The 19,311-nt window shown below is 37.2% G+C and overlaps 1 protein-coding gene across 1 annotated transcript in view; it reads left to right on the top strand.

Moving 5' to 3' along the window:
• The window catches only part of Khdrbs2 (KH RNA binding domain containing, signal transduction associated 2), a 461,510-nt gene that overhangs the window by 136,630 nt on the left and 305,569 nt on the right, over nucleotides 1-19,311 (top strand). The window contains exon 3 of the mRNA XM_051153015.1: nucleotides 17,341-17,457. Coding sequence (XP_051008972.1) covers nucleotides 17,341-17,457 — 117 coding nt within the window. The remainder of the gene's footprint in view (nucleotides 1-17,340; nucleotides 17,458-19,311) is intronic.

A 19,311-nucleotide genomic window follows, 5' to 3' on the forward strand; every position in this document is an offset into this window, starting at 1 on the left:
ACTCCTCTGTTGAGAATTCTCTGTTTAGTTCCAAGCCCCATTTCTCAATTGGGTTATTCGGTTTGGTGGTGTTTAATTTCTTGAGTTCTTTATATATTTTGGATATTAGACCTTTGTCAGATGTAGGGTTGGTGAAGATTTTTTCCCAGTCTGTAGGCTGTCGCTTTGTTCTCTTGACCGTGTCTCCTGCCTTACAGAAGCTTCTCAGCCTCATGAGGTCCCATTTATTAATGGTTGACATTAAGACCTGGGCCGTTGGTGTTCTGTTCAGGAAGTTGTCTCCTGTGCCAATATGTTCCAGGCTCTTCCCCACTTTTTCCTCTAAGTGACTTAGTGTCTCTGGTTTTATGTTGAGGTCTTTAATCCACTTGGATTTGAGTTTTGTGCAAGGTGACAATATGGGTCCAGTTGCATTTTTTTACACATAGACCTCCAGTTAGACCAGCACCATTTGTTGAAGATGCTATCCTTTTTCCATTGAATGGACTTGGCTTGTTTGTCAAAAATCAAGTGACCATATGTGTGTGGATTCATATCTGGGTCTTCGATTCGATTCCACTGATCAACCAGCCTGTTGCTGTGCCAGTACCATGCTGTTTTAATTACTATTGCTTTATAGTACAGTTTGAGATCAGGTATGGAGATTCATCCAGAACACCTTTTATTGTACTAGATTGTTTTAGCTGTTCTGGGTTTTTTGTTTTTCCATATGAAGTTCAGAATTGAACTTTCAATGTCTTTAAAAATTTGTGTAGGTATTTTGATAGGGATTGCATTGAATCTGTAGATTACTTTTGGTAGGATGGCCATTTTTACTATGTTAATTCTCCCGATCCATGAGCAAGGAAGATCATTCCGTCTTCTCAGGTCATCTTCAATCTCTTTCTTCAGAGTTTTGAATTTTTTTTCATACAAGTCCTTCACTTGCTTAGTTAGGGTAACTCCTAGATATTTTATATTGCTTGTGGCTAATGTGAAGGGTGTGGTTTTCTTAATTTCTTCCTCTGCAAGCTTGTCCAAGGTCACAAAGCAAGCCTCAGTAGATACAAAGAGTCTATCTTTTGCGTGGTCAGAAGGAATAGAGGATCCATGAGGACTCCAAGAATGAATGGGACCCAAATTCCGAGAAGCTCTTGGTCTCTGGTTTCCACTGTCCTCTTATCGCTTCTGTTTTCTACCACTATAAAATAGTTTCCTGTGTCAAAATATGTTGGTTTCAGTTGTGAATTTTATACTAAGACACCCATCAGAGTATAGGTTTGTAGGCTGTATTGCTTAACTCCACTTTTAAAAAATTTTACAGTGGACTGGGAAGATGGAAGTTAAACATCTTGCTATGGGAGTAAGAGAAGCAAAGTTCAAATCCTCAGAACTTGGTCAGTATCTGAATGTGTGTATAAGCCTGCCTATAATTTCATTCCCAGAAGGTAACACTTACCTAAAGAGTAGCTGCATAGCTGAATTCTCAGCTTGACTAGGAAACCCTCCCTCAAAGAGAATAAAAGTATTGGAGAGATGGATCAGTAAATAAAATGTTTGTCATTCACATGCATGGAGCAGAAATCAGAGTTTTAGAAGCCATAAAAAGAAAAGACAAGGCACATGGTGGCCTGGCTATTATTCTAGAATATAGTGGGCAGAGACAAAGGGTCTCTTGGACAAGCTGTGGAGATAGACTAGCCTGAATTTGCCAGCTTTAGGGTAAGCATGGGATCTCCTTAGTAAAGTGGAGAGCCATTAGCGAAGACACTTGATAGTATTTTCTGTCCTACATATATGTGTACCATCTCACACATACATGTAATAATACATACAAAACACAACACATATACACAAAAGGATAAAAAGGCAATAAAGGTGAAGAGAGATGAAGGTGGATTCCCAAAGGCAGCACCAGACCTCTACATACAAACACGCAAACATACACATAACTGTGTACACATACTCACACAATACACATGAAAAGAAATTTGACACAATTTAGGTTCTACAATGCTATGAAAGGGTCATACGCGCATCCCTGAACAATTCTTTGTTACTTAGAAGATGTTCCCTTGGCAGTCAATAGGTACTAGGTGTGGGTGTGTGTATTAGTCACAATTCTCTATGGGAACAGAACTTATTGAATTCTCTCTCTCTCTCTCTCTCTCTCTCTCTCTCTCTCTCTCTCTCTCTCTCTCTCTCTCTCTCTCTCTCTCCCCCTGTGTTTGATCTCTCTGCTTCTTTCTTACTTTCTCCCTCTACCCGTCTGTCCCTCTGTCACTCCTTCCCTCCCTCTGTCCATCCTTTCTTCCCCCCCTATATGTATGTGTATGTTTATGTATCTGAGGCTATTCTTGAACTTGTTCTGTAGACTAGTCTGTACTAATAAATATAGTAAATATTCTCTGACATACAATGTGTTTATTTAGTAAACTTATTTTGTTTAGCTCTTTGTCTAAATTCTCAATTGAATACTCGGGGGTTTTTGATTTAGTATAAAATAGTGAATGTTTATTGAAATATTATCGAACACTAGTAACAGCAGTACCTGATTATTTAGAAATTAATTTAACTAATCACTTTTTTTCTTTTTATCACTGGAGACTAACACACACATACACACACACACACACACACACAGAGAGAGAGAGAGAGAGAGAGAGAGAGAGAGAGAGAGAGAGAGAGAGAGTCAGAGATAGAGACAGAGACAGACACAGAGAGAGAGACAGAGAGAGAGACAGAGAGACAGAGAGAGATTAAGAACCTCTCCACCTTAACAGCAGAAACCCTAATGCCAGATGTAAGGAAAACACAGTCAATGCAAAAAGCACCAAGTTAATTGTGCAGTTTTATATTATTAATAGTTTATGGTTGTTTTATCTCTTTATGTGATTAAAACAAAGAACTCTCAATAAAAGCAACTGAGATATGGAGGGTTTAGGTGCACGGTGCCCAGCATGGTGAGTGAATCTTGGTGGCAGCTGGTCAGTTTGTTAACGTCTCCATGTCACCAAAAAATTAGTTTGTTGTTAGCAGATTTGATTTATGATTTTAGGAGGGCAATAAATATGAAACATCTCATATGGCTCTTGACATATTATGTGCCTCTAATAATTGTCAGGTATATTAACTTTCTTTGTTATTGCTGCTTTATCAAACATGATTTCTGAAAATGACTACACGTAGAAGAGTATCTCAATTTCTATAACCATTAGAAATGCATTTCAAGGTCTTTAAATTATATTTCAATGTCTACTTTACTTTAAAACACACATTTCCCTTCCTAATATTGTGTGCTTTTTACCCCATTGTTTCTCACTTAAACTTGCCTAGTAGAAAGACGACAGTGAAGATGTATTGACATCTCAGTAACTCTGCCAGAACCACCACATTCATGTGTCCACGGACAAATTTTTCATCTATATTGTAGAGTTTCATTATTAGGTCTTTCCTTTCAATATCTGACATGATAAGCATTTAGTTTTGAACATATTTGTGATATATGGGGTTTTTATGTGTGCTAACTTGCTAGATTTTTTTGTCCTGCCTTGTCCTTCCTTGTATTATGGGTCAATGTAGATTTACAGTTATACGTGGCGTGATGCTAATTCTGTTTTTTCAAAGTTAATTGGGGTGGCTGTTCGCATGAGATGTGCTCCATCATCACCAGTTGGTGATGCTATTTTTGGAGGCTTAGAAGACATGGCCTGGTTGGAGGAAACACATATTTGACTTTGAGCTGTCAAGGCTGTACTGTATTCCCTGTTCACTTTCTAGGCTTCCTACTTTAGGTTTAAGATGTGACCTTTCAGCTTGCTACCTCAGCTGCCAAGTCAGCTGCCTGTGCTCTCACTTTATGGATTCTCTAGAACTGTAGACCCAAATAAACTCTTTCTTCTGTAAGTTACTTTGGTTGTGGTGTTTTATCAAAGCAACAGAAAACTAACTTATCTGCATGTGCACAGGAAGAAATAAATCGTAACAGATATTTGAAATACATTGGATTATATGTTAATATTTGGTTAACAAAGTGACCTTTTCTGTTGCTTCTCTTTCTCTAGTTAAATATGAAAATATTAAGAGCCTCATTACATCATGATGGCCTCTTTTCAGAAACTTTGTATATAGAATTCAGTGACCTTAGAAGTTTGCCTAGCAGAAACAGTCTTCAGTTTCATGTATGTTAATGTGTGACCCCAGGCTAAACCACAAGACTAGAGTTGCACCCAGGATTTCTGACTCAAGTTCGGTAATACAAATGTAAATAAAACCAACCATTTTTAATAGTTGTAAAGTAATGGTGATGTGTTAATCTGCAAATATTAGTGTATTCAATCTGGGGAAAGGTGCTTTTCTCCTAAAGTAAGAGTAACTGCCTCAATGGATTAATCAATATATGATGGAAGTTATAAACTGGGAAACTCATGACCTACTCACAGTGGACAGACAATAAAGCATCTTGGTGAACTAGTGTTGTGACGTAACAAAATTCTTTTAAATGCCGGGTGCTGTTCTAAAAAGCTTCATGCTATTATCATTCTTTGCTGGCAGTTTTGGATGTAGTTTGCCGATGGTGAATTATGATTATGATTAAAATCTTAAAGAAATTGATTTAAAATATAGTTGGCTTCCTCTGTACCAGCAAGTCTCCCAACAATGACACACAAAAGTGTTCCATTTTGGTACCAAATGCAAAAAAAATATTGATTTTTCTCTAAAGCATGTCATTTGCCACTTTGCATTAAAGCACTTTAAAACCTTTTAACACCATGGAACTTGAAACTAAATTACTTTAAATGTACTTTCTGTGGTATAGTTTCTTAAGAATATTTGAACTTAGGTATAGAATAATGATTACATTTTATACATACTTTGATGAATTAAGTTTTTCCTTCAATGGCTGTCATGGTTTCTATGACATAATTGCAAAGTAGTCTTGTTTTTTTTTTCATTCTTCAAATACAGAGTAGAGTATAAATTAAGATGCTTTTCTTCTAGAAGTCAAATAATTAATAATTTCTTATGTATTTTGGAGGAAATGGCCATAAGTATTTTTATCTACACAGAAGAAAAAATGCCACAATTCATATAAATTATAAAGGTGATAATGTAAATAACACTGCTATGCATATTTAATAGTAATATAATTCCCTAATAAAGCCGTGTACTTCTGATAAATTTTTAGAACTTCAATAGCACAAAAGAAATGATACACATATGTTTTTATAATGTCACCATTATTTACATAGGATAATAATCATAAAATTCTAAGGTACAAATTGTAAATTTTTTCAGTCATGTAAAAATCCACATTTGGGCAATCTATACTTGTAAAAGTTAACACAATCACAAATATTGAAATTGATTTCATAAGCAGAGTGTCATGTAAATGTTCTTAGGGAGTCACGTTTCTTGAGTCATCGCTGAAAGTAAAAATCCACTGCAGCAATGCTGCATGTGCGAAGACGTGTTTAGATGCCTTCCTTCTCCTTAATGAAAGTGCTTATAAAGATGCTCTGTCAGTCTCTGTGTGATTCTTAACCTCTCTCTGCTCAGAGGGAACATAGTGCCTATTGACACCACATAAGTCGGATGTCTTCTATTTGTCCCACTATCGTATTCCCAGATGATATGACAATTCTCTTACTCTATTCATTTGTTCAACTCCTTATTTCATTTTTAATTATAGCTCACAGTTTATAGATACAAATTTCCAGATATGAACGTTATAAATTAGGACCGAATGAGATTAAAGTTAAAAAAAAAACCCTAAGCCTTTATTCATGATCAGTAGCAGTGCAATTAAGCTACAAAACGTGCTTTTGACTACTCTCCAGTGAACAGCAGCAAGCAAATGGCAGCTGGACTTAGCCCAGATCAGTGGTATGGTCTGGCTACTGGGAAGACCATGTGTCAGGTGTTTATCTTTTGGGGCCAAGTGAAAGTAAATGTGTAAATAGACACCAGAGAGTGAAGAGCAGAATATTGTTGATTCATAGCTGGGCAATTTGCCTCATTCAAAAGACCAGGAGTTGTGTGCACTGGTGCCTTGGGCAAGTAATGTAGATATGCATGAGCCCAGCTAGCCAGGAGCTTCCAACTCCAGTTGCTGTGTCTCCCTGAAAACTGCGGGAAGCCTGGGGCTGGAAGAGTTGCTTTCCTCCTTGGGTCCTGGCAGACAGGTTTTTTGTTTGTTGGTTGGTTTTTTTACTATTATATTTAGACACAGTTAGACCTGTATGGTCATTGATAGGATTTTGACTTCTACAGGCCCCAATCTTTGGGATGTTGTCTTTTTTTTTTTTTTTTTTTTTTTTTTTTTTTCAAATAAGCTTTGTAGAAACTCAAAACTGTATGTTTGGTGATGGATTCTATAACTAATTTCTGAACATTTGTAAGAATGTTTTGTTTGATGAAGAATATTTGTTTATTTGTTCACTTGAAATACTGTGGAATCTTTATTCTCTTCCTATTACACTGGTGTCTACATGAAGCCTTGGAAATTCACTCTTGACTGCAATAAAGTTATACCTTTGCTATATATACATATCTATATATATATATACATACACATAGAGATACATAGATAGATAGATAGCAATAAAGTTATACCTTTGCTTTATATATATAGAAATATATATATATATATATATACATACACATAGAGATACATACATAGAGAGATAGATAAATAGATAAGATAGATAGATAGCAATAAAGTTATACCTTTGTTTTATATAGAGAGAAATGTATATATATATATATATATACACATAGAGATAGATAGATATAGTGTCCTAGACTCACCTTATAGACAAGCTGGTCTCAAATTCACAGAGATCCATTTGCCTCTGCCTCCTAAGTGCTGGGATAAAGGGCATGCACCACCACAGCCCGGTTCGGTTCCTTTGTTATGTATTTTTCAACTGCCTAATAAGTACTCCGTGATGTGAAATCACTTTCATATGATATAAAATTGACCTTCTAGGCAAAATGGTTTCTCATCGAACACCTTTCTCAGAACCGTTCTTCATAACCCACAACAACGTGGCTAACCGGTAGCAAAATCTAGAGATCGCTGTGAGGCTGCCCATGCATAAAAATGCCCCAACCTCACTATTATTTATGTTAAGTATAAAACGAAAGAGAAACACAGTAGAGTATGATCTTGTTGATTTCCTCAAACTTCAGCTATTAGTGAAGTCAGCAGTCACATTCCCATGTCATGCTTGAAATTCAAACCGATATAATTACTGTAATATTTAATCAGAACTATTATCCAAGGCCATCTTATTGTATTCAGTATTCTCTAAAACAAACAGATAGGTAGTCATTTGTAAACTATGCTGGATTTTTCCCCCACAGGTCTAATGTTGTGAGAATCCAAGATCAAGATTTCAGCACCTTGATGTCTAATGAGAACTTGTTATATGTAGGATAGAGAACACCTTGTTTTGTCCTTTCATGGTCTACCTGATGAGCATGCTCTTTGTAGATCACATTTCTAAGGACTTTGATGTCATACCTGGAAGCAGAAACCTCCTGCCCTGACCACCTGGTATAGAACTTGGCTCTATCTGGCATAGATAGATGATATTGGGTTAGGTAAGTACATAACTAATAATATTTTTAAAAAAACAAGAGAGATATTGTTAGATGATAGTTAAGAAAACCTGAAAGATACATGCTTCCAATAAAACAGGATAGCAACTAGAAAGCCAATAAATGGGAAGAAACAGCTAAGAGGCACCTGCTGGGATGCCTATGTTAGAAAATCAGAATGTTTCAAATAACTAACGTGTAACCTAGAGAACAAGCTAAAATCAACCAAAAGGAAATTCTGATTGAAAATATGAAAAATGAAATAAATTGTTAGGAAAAAACAAAGTCAAAGGTAGCTATTTGCAAAGGTCGTCAAAACTGACAAATACTTAGAATATCAAAATGGGAGATAAAATGATTGATCTTAGTAACAGACATGGAGACATCACTATCAACCTTATCATTAAAATAGTATGACACAGTATTATATGCACCGTATGCACATAAATAAATAACTTAGATGTAAGGGAGAAAAAGGTACAAGTTGTTAGAATTAACTTGAAAAGAAATAAAATATCTGAAATTATGTATGACCGGCATAGGTATTAATGTAAATTACAAGATTATGACAGCAGTAACAGTTCTCAGATGCGTCTTTCGTACCTGTTGAATTGTACTGGATGTTTAGAAGCGACTCTCTAGCATCGTGAAATGACCCACTCAGTACATGGTTTGCAGTGTGACCATGAGAATCTGAGTTGATTGCCAACAGACTGTCCACACCAGGCATGCGCTTCTATAATCCTAGTGCTTGGTGGCCAACAGGAAGAATCATGGAGTTTGCTGGATAGTCAACTTAACCAATTCTGTTAACTCCAGACTCAGTGAGGGACCCCGTCTCAAACAAATAGTAAGGAGTCACTGAAGAAGATATCTGAGACCAACCTCTGGCCTCCATATCTGTGCTTGTTCTTGCATACACATAGGGATGGTCTAATCTTGCTTATGACTTAAGCAGGTAACCACCCACCCTGAGTCCATGGGTGCCATACCAGTGCCATGTTTAGAGGCTAGTGTTTCACAGCACTCCTTTACATTCTCCTCCAGGTCACTATAAATTTATCAATAAACTTTAAGCAATTTTTTATTCAAACAGAACATATTGTCTGAAGGATAGACGATGAGAATGTCTCCAAATGCTGGTCTCAAGAACTCATCTTTCCCTGACCATTCAACAGTAGCCAGTAGCTAAACCCATGCGAAGCTCTGCTGTCAGCCTGTGTCCGGAGAGCCTTGGTGCTGAAGGAAACACTGGAATTCTGGTGACCAGGCTACAGGTTCTCCTGATGTCTTATTTCAGCCATTTATTTATTTATTTATGTATTTATTTATTTATTTTTAAATATATTTTATTAAGTCATGCCCTCTCATTGTCTGCTTCTGCCTCCTTCTACCCGGGAGCCATGAAACTATGCAGCTGTGTGTTCTGTCGTCTGGTGGCTGACCCCTCACACACATCACCAAACGCTGGCGAGATGACTCATGATAGCTGCCTCTGTTGGAACTGTGATGGGTAGTCAGGACATCAGCTCTGGCACCTGTTGGACTGGCCATTTCAAGGAGTGGCCAGAGTCACTGGAGCTCAGTCCTTTGCTGCAGACAGATCCCAGCAGGCAAACAAGATCAGCAGCATGTAGGCCATCTACCATAGGGCATTTAACAGGCAGTAGCTGTTATCACTGCTCTTAGAGAACAGGTCCAGAGAATAAACCAAGCATCGAGTGCAAAGCAGGACTGCTTGGGTGCCCAGTGACAGTGGTCACATGTCTTCAGTTGTTAAGCTAGCAGAGCCACCTGCAGTCACCCAACCAACCCCCACCATGGCTCATCCTGCTCTCCTTTTTTTTTTTTTATAACAACCTCTGTACTCTGATGCTTCTGTCTTTGTCATATGAACTGGATATACACCACTGGAAATATGTAAGCAAAGACCACCCAGGAGAAACCTTTGGTGTGCTGGTGTTGCATCACCAGGAGAAACAACACAGAGGTGCTCCTGGAACAACACTTAGCAGCAGAAACATCTGATACCTTCCTTTCCCACCTGTGGTGTGACTTTGAAGTAGTTATGCCTCAGCTTAAATCTTCTGGCTCCCAGGTCTCCAGGTGGTCCCTGTCACACATCTTGGCAGCACACAGCCTTCAAGTGCAGCACCTGATCAATAGTTGTAAATTAATCAATGTATCAAAGATGCTTCCTTTCGTCTTCCTGGTTCTGTTATCCCTCCAGGAAATAAACAAAGAAAATCTCTTGCCTTCCCTTCCTATTTTCTTTCCTAAATATTAATGCTCCTCTGAGCTCTCTCCCAGGCAAGGCTACTACTAGGCGTCCTAGATTTCTCTGTTTGCAGTGCAACCAACTTTGAAAATATTTTAAAATGTCTGCAACTGCTTGGTTCCATATCCTATTATTTTGCTAATAGTAAATTATCTTTTCGTGTCTGATGTGAATGTGTTTTATTGTGTTTGATATTGTTTAACAAGGAAATATAATATGGTAAAGCCTATAAGTTACCAGGTCACTCCAAGCCTTCAGCTGATTGTGCCATATTGGCAAGACATTTGCATCTCTTTTATTGTTTCTTTTTTTTTCCATCTCTCTTCTTGTGCCCTCTTCCTGCATTGGCCACACTTTTGTTTGCAAACTTCTTTATTGCTTATCAACTCATACTAAAGACTTTGTATGGGTGCTAGCATTTTTAGGCCTTCAAACTCTACAGTGTACCATCCAAATTTTTCCCACTTTGAGCTTGTTTTTATCCCTCCCCTTTCCATGCTCACTGAGAAAGTGAAAAGGAGGAAGGCAGGATGGGCTCATAACTTCCCTCTAGTCAAAACGGTTATTTCCCTGGATCCTTTCTGGCTTAATCTTTACTTCTTTCTCAGCTTTTATCACAGTTTATGTAATTATATAGCACTTTAAATTTAAGACCCCTTTCTGCTCAGTGAAGGTGTAAGTTTCTAGAAAAAATTTTAAATGAAATCTCCATTTTTTATTCTACATTATCTAAGTTGAGAATGATAAATAATTGTTTCATGTTCCACCTTTGATTTTATGGAAATAGATTTACTGAGTAAAATGTCGTTTACAGCAGGGTAGTATTGTGCACTGTAGTGGCTGATCATTCCCCATCTTCTCCGTTATTCATCATTGTCTGTTTTGCTGGGTTAGAAATAGTTCTTTTTGGCAACGGTTTTATAAATTTCAAATGGGTATTTCTTCTATGTGTAAATTGATATTTTTGCTATGAAACTAAACTGTTATGCTCTATTCATATTAATTTCTTCCTTTCTTTGTCAGTATTCCTTGATGATGATGAGGTGAATACTTGACTATTGTCATTCAGCTCTAATGATACAGACTAATACTGTTTTTTACCTTTGTGCGCTTGCCTCTATTTTTTCTGCATTTTTGTAATTTATTTATTTTTGTTTTATGTGCATTGATGATTCACCTGAATATATGTCTGTATGAAGGTGTCAGATCTTGGAGATAGAGAGACAGTTGTGAACTGCCGTGTGGATGCTGGGAATTGAACCTGGGTCCTCTGAAAGAACAGTCCATGCTCTTAACCACTGAGCCATCTCTCCAGGCCCCTCTTCTGCTTTGTTTCAATACTATTGCACAAAAGTTAGAGTGCTAAAGATTGTCTTAGTGCTATGTTCCCAAAGCATACAAGACTAGGCCTCTGAATTCCTACTCACTAGTAAGTGATCTGTCTTCAAACTAGAACTCAGCTAAGCATAAAGGGAGTGCGAACTTTGCCAAGTGTGAGGACCAGAGTCTCACTTGAAAGGGCCAGGAGAATGGTCAAAGCCCAGTACAGACTGCAGTCCAGGTATGCTTCCCACACTGAAGAGCACTGCTCTCACAGGCAGGCTGAAGCAGACCCTGTGCCCCCAGTGAACAGAGGAAGGAATGGTTGCTGAGAATGGGTAGAGCACTAGTGGGATCCATTTGGAAATGGCCTATTTCACAAAAATATTGGTGAACAGCTCATATTTCCTATTTAACCATCAGAAAAGCATGCAAATTAGAATTCTCAAATAGGAATTTCTTGGGTACTATATGCTCAGAGGATTAACTGGCTAATTTAAAAATGTATTTGTGAAACATTACTTACGGTTAACTGTGATTTGGTGAATTTGTATAGAAGTCTCTAGAATGTTTTCTCTGAATGTGGCCCTGTATTCATGATAAGCAGTTATGTTTGTCATTAATTTATGTTTCATTGATTTTGAAATCAATAACGATGTGGGAGTTGGGGGCTGTTTTCCATATAATAACTTAAATACTTTCTATAATATTGGTCACAAGACTTTGGGATAAAGAAATTGTTCCAAAAGTTATTCGAGGACTTCAAAATAGTTGACATAGACATTTAGCTGTCTTGAAACGTGAGTAAAATATCTTCAAATAGTTTGAAGATATGATTATGTTGAAAGCAGAGCCATATTCAGTATACCACATCTTTTACATGAGGGCTAGATATGAAAGACACTGCCGTGTTAGATGGATTTAATTTTTATGTGTAAATGATGTCCTTAAAGAAAAGGTGTGAGTAAAGCTGCCAGTAAAATCATTTGCTTTCCATGATCAGATAAGGTCAGTTGCTGATTTGGAGAACTGAATAAAATAAGGAAGCAGAGAGAAATAATCTTATTGGAACCATTATTGTGTTGACTATATTCAGTGTATATATTAAAATAAATTTCCAAAAATTAAATACATCAAAACTATGTAGCTAATTACATAATTATTTCTGATAATTTAACATTTCAAACAGCCCTTCATTTTAAATGAAAGTGCTTGGAACCATTCCTTAGTGCTGGTTCCAAATGCTCCAGCTAATAATAAGGGGAATTTATACTGTACACGTATTAATTTTAAAAAACACTGTAAGAGTTGCCTTTTAACCTTAGTTTTTCCTAGTAAACCAATGAGTTTATTGGACTTACATTGCAGACATGGTAAGTAGATACTCAGAGGAGTTTTTTTCCCCTAAAGCAACCACACTAAAAAGTCTTTATCCTTTATCCTGTATAATGGCTTCCTCATAGCTCTCTAAGTGGACCCCCTCCCCACTCTAGTCTTCCCCATTCTGTGTACTTTAGCTTCACCACAAGACCAGAAGACCTCATGTGATTAGGGCAGACTAACATACGACTTGGGAGAAATACTGGATACTCAGGATGGTCCAGTGACACTCCTTACTCCTTTTCTGAAGGAAACATTAACAGTTAACGTTGACAGTTAGCAAGCTACCGTATACTGTAAATAGGAAGAGCTGACCTTATGAAGATGGCAGTTGTTTGGCTGAAGATAGTGTTGTGCTACACTTCCTCAATAAAAGAAAACTGTACTGAAGGATGTTGTGAGAACCGTAAGTGGTAGATGATACTAAGATGTAGCAAATATTAAACTGATGGTCACAGCATCCATCAAGGCTCAGCGAAGGAATGCCTGTTGACAGTATGATGCAGGAGTTACAATTGAGAGGTGGTTAAGCAGAAGACCATCACTACTGTTTCCATAGATGAGCCTCTCATTAGCTGTTTCTACCATAGTTTTTGTATTAAAATCAACATAATGGCATACAATAAGGGTATACACTGTTATTGAAAGGTCAATAATAGTATACACAAAAGTATTGTATCTTTGTAGAACTGAGCCCCATTGGTTTACACTGTATAAGAGACTTGTTTGAGTCCAGTGAAAAGTGACCATATCAAACGCACTTTTCCGTTAAGAAACTGTGGTTCATTTACACTATGGAATACTATTCAGCTATTAAAAACAAGGAATTCCTGAAATTTGAGGGCAAATGGATGGAACTAGAAATGATCATACTGAATCAGTTAACCCAGACTCAGAAAGACTCACATGGTATATACTCACTTATAATTGAACACTAGTCTAAAATGGGTGTCCCATGAAAGTTTTCACTTACCAGGAGATTGGGATAGATGCAGGGACCTCCTATTGGGAATCTAGATGAGTGAAGTACAGGAGAATGTGGAAATAGAAGCATCCAGAGGGTCATGGAAACCTACAATAAGAACATCATGACTGGCAGATCTGGACCCAGGGGGTCTGCTCAAACTACTGCACCAACCAATGACAATACATGCAGTAAACCCAGAACCATTACTCAGATCTAGTCAATGGACAAGACATTCTCCACAGTTGTGTAGAGAGTGGGGACTCTGACATGAATTTGGTGCTCCATATTTGACCACTTCCCCTTAGTGGGGAGGCACTCAGAGAAAGGAGAAGCAGGCTACCAAGATAAGACTTGATAGGCTGTGACCCTATGGTGGGAGAGGAGGTCCCCTTATGTTCACAGACCTAGGGGAGGGGAGTATGGTGAAAGAGGGAAAAAGGAGGAATGAGAGAGACAAGCAAGGGGATAACAATTGAGATGAAATCTGATTAAATTAATAAAAAAACCAAAGCACTTGTCTTCTTTATGACTTTATAAACTGTATGGATCTGTGCAGCTACTCTTACCTGTTCATTTGTACATTTGTACATTTGTAACAAGGATCAACAAAACACTGCTTGTGTGGGTCCGTGTGTTTGTGTGTGTGTGTGTGTGTGTGTGTGTGTGTGTGTGTGTGTGTTAGAGTACTATACCATATAGAACACTTAAATTGGAAGTGTCACTTCTAATATTTTATCATGGGTGGGTGTAAGTCAACACCCATAATCAGGAGGATCAAGCCAGCAGAATCATTTGTATTTGCAGATGCCCAGACCGGAATCTTCTCTGGCTAAATGTGAGGTGGCCAGTATCCACCACCACTTTCTCTGCATCTGCAGATGGAACAGTCTGTCTGAGTAACTCCCCTCCTATACTGAGATCAATTTATAGGACAATATATTCTGTTATTTTTCTTTGTAAGCTACCTTCTATCCTCTAGTTTATATTCATGTCAAGCTTGTTTACAGAAAAATACCAGACATTTCTTTCTTAAGCCCCTTGAATGGAAGAGATCCCTCGGGGTACTGAAACAATGAAGAGAATCTTCACTGACAACTACCCACCCTTGAGACAAAAGAAAGCATGTTTGAAATTCTTTCTCCTCCTCTCCAAAAGATCCTCTGGAGATTTCCTACCTCTTCTTTCTTTCCTTCTTTCTTTCTTTCTTTTTTTCATGAGCGACTATGAGAAAAGGAGACATGAATTAGTTCAGCATCTTTACTGACAAGTAAATCAGTCGATTATTAATGATTGCATAAATTGGGAAGGTTTTGGCTCCCTGGTTGGTTAAACTTCCAACACTTTTAAAATATTTTCTTTGACTCTTTTCTTCAATATGTGTATCCCTCCTATGTTTTTCAATCTAGATAGAGGCAAGCACACTGATCCTCATGGTGTCTTTTCCCTTTTAAGGATAGCCATCTTTATTAGAAAGGGCAGTATTGTTTGCGTTCTTATACTAACGACCAATCATTTAGAGCGTAGAGGACACAGAAAACAGAACCCATCTAAGCAAAATGAACTCTGAAAGAGATAATCAGAATGTTCTTTTCCCTCAGGTAGAAAGTGAAAATAAAAGAAGGCTTCCCTGGGCATGATGGGACAGAAATGAGTGTCCAGCAAGTATGGAGCAAATGAGACTTCAGTATCCTAGAGAAAGTCAGGCTTGGAGATTCCAAGCAGAAAAAGCAGGCATTGGTCTCAGAACAGCCATCATCTCCAGACCCCCATCTAAGCAGACTGATCTTTCCTTGCCTCCAGCTGCCACGTCAGCCCACTGGCATCAGGGTGTCTAGCACCTGGCTGTGGCCTGATGTGAGCTCCCAAGGCTATGGATTTCTAAGTGACCTCAACCTTCAACAGCTGGCTCTTTTTGGAAGCATATAGCTGAGAAAATTCTTAAGTGTCTGTCAGAAACCAGTTAATATGTTATGTGAAGCAATGTGTCAAAAATCAAACCAAATCAAAACAAACATCTTAGAGGCTTGGAGTTACCTCCTCAGTATGATATAAAAGGGGTAATTTCCTATGGGCTCAGGGGCTGTTGAGAAATTCATGGTGGCGAAGTCACAGGACATGCCCCATATATTTGATGTCATTCTCCAAGATGGTGAAAACATGGTTGGTTTCTTTTTATGAGCTTTTGTGCCTGGTACAGTGAGCCAGTGCTCCATCAGGGACCAGGTAAAATCCACACCTATCACACTTTAAATGTGTAGTTGAATCCACTATTTAAATGATTTACCCTTCCCTCAGCTCCAAGGCACATGATTGTGCTTGGTGCCATTTTATTCCACTGACACATGGCATGGTATGAGAGCAAACAGATCTGAGTCTCCAAGGTGTCTGGGATTTACAAGCTCTGGGAAACAACTTGTAAAATAGTTCATCCTGATTTAAAACCTTTGTTTCTTTGTGTGGCACTTTTACCCCTTTAGAAGAGCAGCTGCTGGTGGCATCCTCTAAGGCAGTCAGACTTAACATCACCAAAGGACTGTTCTCATTCATTCTGCCAGACCTGATCCAGGGCTTCTCAGGTTCTCTGAGAGAACTGAGTGTGGAGGGAAAGGAGGTAGATTCCCGTGCTCAGAGAGAGAATAGGGTGTTAAACTTAAGTGTGAGCCCCAGTGGAACTAGCTAGATCAATGTCATAAGAATGGATGTGTACTAACTATTTTGCTTCTGGTGTTTGGCTGCTATGAATTTCCACTTTTTCAAAGAATATTAGACTTAGTTTGTAAATTAACTGAAATCCTTGTTGTAAATATGTACATATATATGTATATATGATTTCCTATTTATTATTTTGGATTATATTTCAATTTATTTAATGCATACTAATTACTATCTCTAGTATTTATGTTTTCTCCAAAGATTTTTGAACTTATATAGCTATATTTATTCCTAAAATATCTGGTTTTTTAGTCCATTATAAATATTCTTTCCTTCAAAATATATATTTTCAAATTATGCATTGGTGATATGCAAAAACAGGTTGATTTTTATATTGTTGTATGAAAATTTTGCTTAGTTTTATTAGTAACACCATTGGCTGTTTTTATATATAAAATACATAAAGGATTTTTCTTTCCTGTGTTTCTACCTTTGTATTATTCTGCAACCTATATCTTTGACATTAAATGAAATAAAAAGCATACATTTCAGAACTGAGGAGATATCCCAGTGTGATCTTGCTTGCTTTTTGAGAAGATTCAAGTTTGGTTCTCAGCACCAGTTTCTGGTGGCACCTAAGGACCTTTAACCCCAGCTCCAGCAACTGGTGCCCTGTTACGGCTTCTATGGGTACCTGAGCACATATGAGACACACACACACACACACACACACACACACACACACACACACACACAGCAATTTTTAAATTATATACATTTTATACTCCTTTTAAAATTGTTTCAATGTTAATCTAGCTTCTAGCTTCTAATATGTTTATTGGTTTGAAGAAACTTCCATACTACTGGAGAAACTTTATTTTTCCTAGATGATATGTGTTTTAATTGATTATTTGAGGAAATAATATTTTAATGTACTATTGATCTTGGCTCTCTTTTAGGAAGTAGTATTCCTTTAAGGCCATTCAGATTGGAAGTCTGAAGTAGTTTACAGTATTTTTGTGTACACATATGTGGGTGTACATCTTGTAATTTGTTCTTAATGTTAAAGTTTAAAATCACATAATCATTAGTTCTACTTAATATAAAGTATGCTTTTTCTCTCTCATAATTTAGACATTCTGTTGATTTTGCTTTCTAGTTCAATTTTGTGGGGAAATTGCTTGGACCAAGAGGAAACTCCCTGAAGAGGCTACAGGAAGAAACGGGCGCTAAAATGTCTATCCTGGGAAAAGGATCGATGCGAGATAAAGCAAAGGTACTGAGCTTTAAGGTTGCTTCTCAGCACATTACAGAAGCTCCAGCAATACCTGGGAGCCATGTGTACAGGACACAAGGATAGCTTTTCCTGTTTCCCTTGACATTTCTTTTTTAAAACCACACGGCAGCCCATCCTGCTGTCTCTCTCCATCAGCCATTGCCCCTGCCGCTCCTTTGGACATACTTGCTATGTTGCCTTTTGTAATTCTCATTGTAGGTTGCTGTCATATTGCTGCACTTTTTTTAAAATCCTCTATATGTTTCTCTATATTGGTGATCATATTTTTTTAATTCCCTAGTTGCACACTTTTCCTTCTTCAGTCACACAGTCACATCCATTCTCTCACTGTATTCTCTCCTCTATTTTGCTCTGATTCACTTAAGTGAGATTACTCCATATATTTATCTGAAAATATAAGAAAATCCTGCTTGTGCCTTGAAGGTTCCAGTGGTATTGTAACACAACTCCCCTGACCCGAAGGCAACAATAAGCTAAGGAACATTAAGTTTGATCTTTGTAATAATTTATTTCACATCTGAGCTACTTAGCTGTCCATTTTATAAAGTGATAACAATTTGTCAATGTCAGAATTCAGTGTTGGCAGAGACATATTCATAAGGAATTCTGAGAATTTTTTGGTAGGTAGTGGAATGTGTACAGTTGCAGCATTTGACCAAACTATAGTTTTTCAATTATTTCATATATTACATTATTATGGGAAATGAAGAGTTCCGGTGTCTGACTTTGACTACAAGAATGCTTAGAAAATCATGTATGAGATTTATTTTTAAACTATTAAGGAGAGATCTTAAATGAATGAATTTAAAATGAAGAGAAATTTCACTAAACTGGTCAATAATTTATCACTCAGAAATTATTTTATATTTTTCTGGTATATTTCTAGATATTGACTATTTCTTAAATATCGAGTAAGACACTTCAACAGGCACTTTTTACAATGGTGCATAAATAGTCAAGAGTAGTGATTTTACGGAATACTTGTGTTTGTGTAAAGTCTCAGAAATGAAAAAATTGTTGCCAGGCCCTCCCAGTCTAATTATTGGGGCCAAATTTAGAAGAAACAGTGTAAACATTTAAAAGCTTGTAGCTATAAAATAATTCCTTGCCATTTGTCCCACGCAATCCAATTAACATTTTCTTCATAAACAAGATAAATTTTATACATTTAATTTATATTTTCAAACATTCTTTTATATTGAATGTTTAATTATTCAATACAGAATACATGTGAATTTGCTATTTTCTCCAATTGTGTCAAAATCTTATAATATAAACTGGGTAATTTTACAAAATTCAGAATTAGGTTAGTGGTCACATCCTTGGATGTTTTCTGATCTGCAGTATCCTCACATCTCTCTTATAGTTACAGCAGAGCTGACTGATTTATCTGCATAGTTCATTCAAGTCTTAACTCTCAGGATGCAAATGGCCTAATTAGAATTGTACATTAGAATTATCAGTGCCCTCTCCTCCTGACTTTTAAAATAAGTGTCTATTTTCAACTGTGTATATGTTGGACATTTTTCTGATCATAAAATACTAAATTGGGTGCCCTTTTCCTGTAAACGTGTTAGGTACCAACAAAATTCTGGGTAAATCTAATAAGAAATATATTTACTTCCACTAAATTTCTACCAGGTTAACTTACAAAAGTCCCTTATTATTTAAAATTCTGTGTCTGTGTCTGTGTCTGTGAATGCATTTATAACTAATTATTTCATAGCTTTAGAGTTAAGATAAAACAGGAAAAGAGAAGAGTGGGAGCAACATATTGACATAGAGGTCAAGATGATTGCTAGGTAACAGAGAACCATGAGACACACAGACCTG

This window comes from Acomys russatus, chromosome 11, assembly GCF_903995435.1.
Source record: "Acomys russatus chromosome 11, mAcoRus1.1, whole genome shotgun sequence".
Taxonomy (NCBI): domain Eukaryota; kingdom Metazoa; phylum Chordata; class Mammalia; order Rodentia; family Muridae; genus Acomys; species Acomys russatus.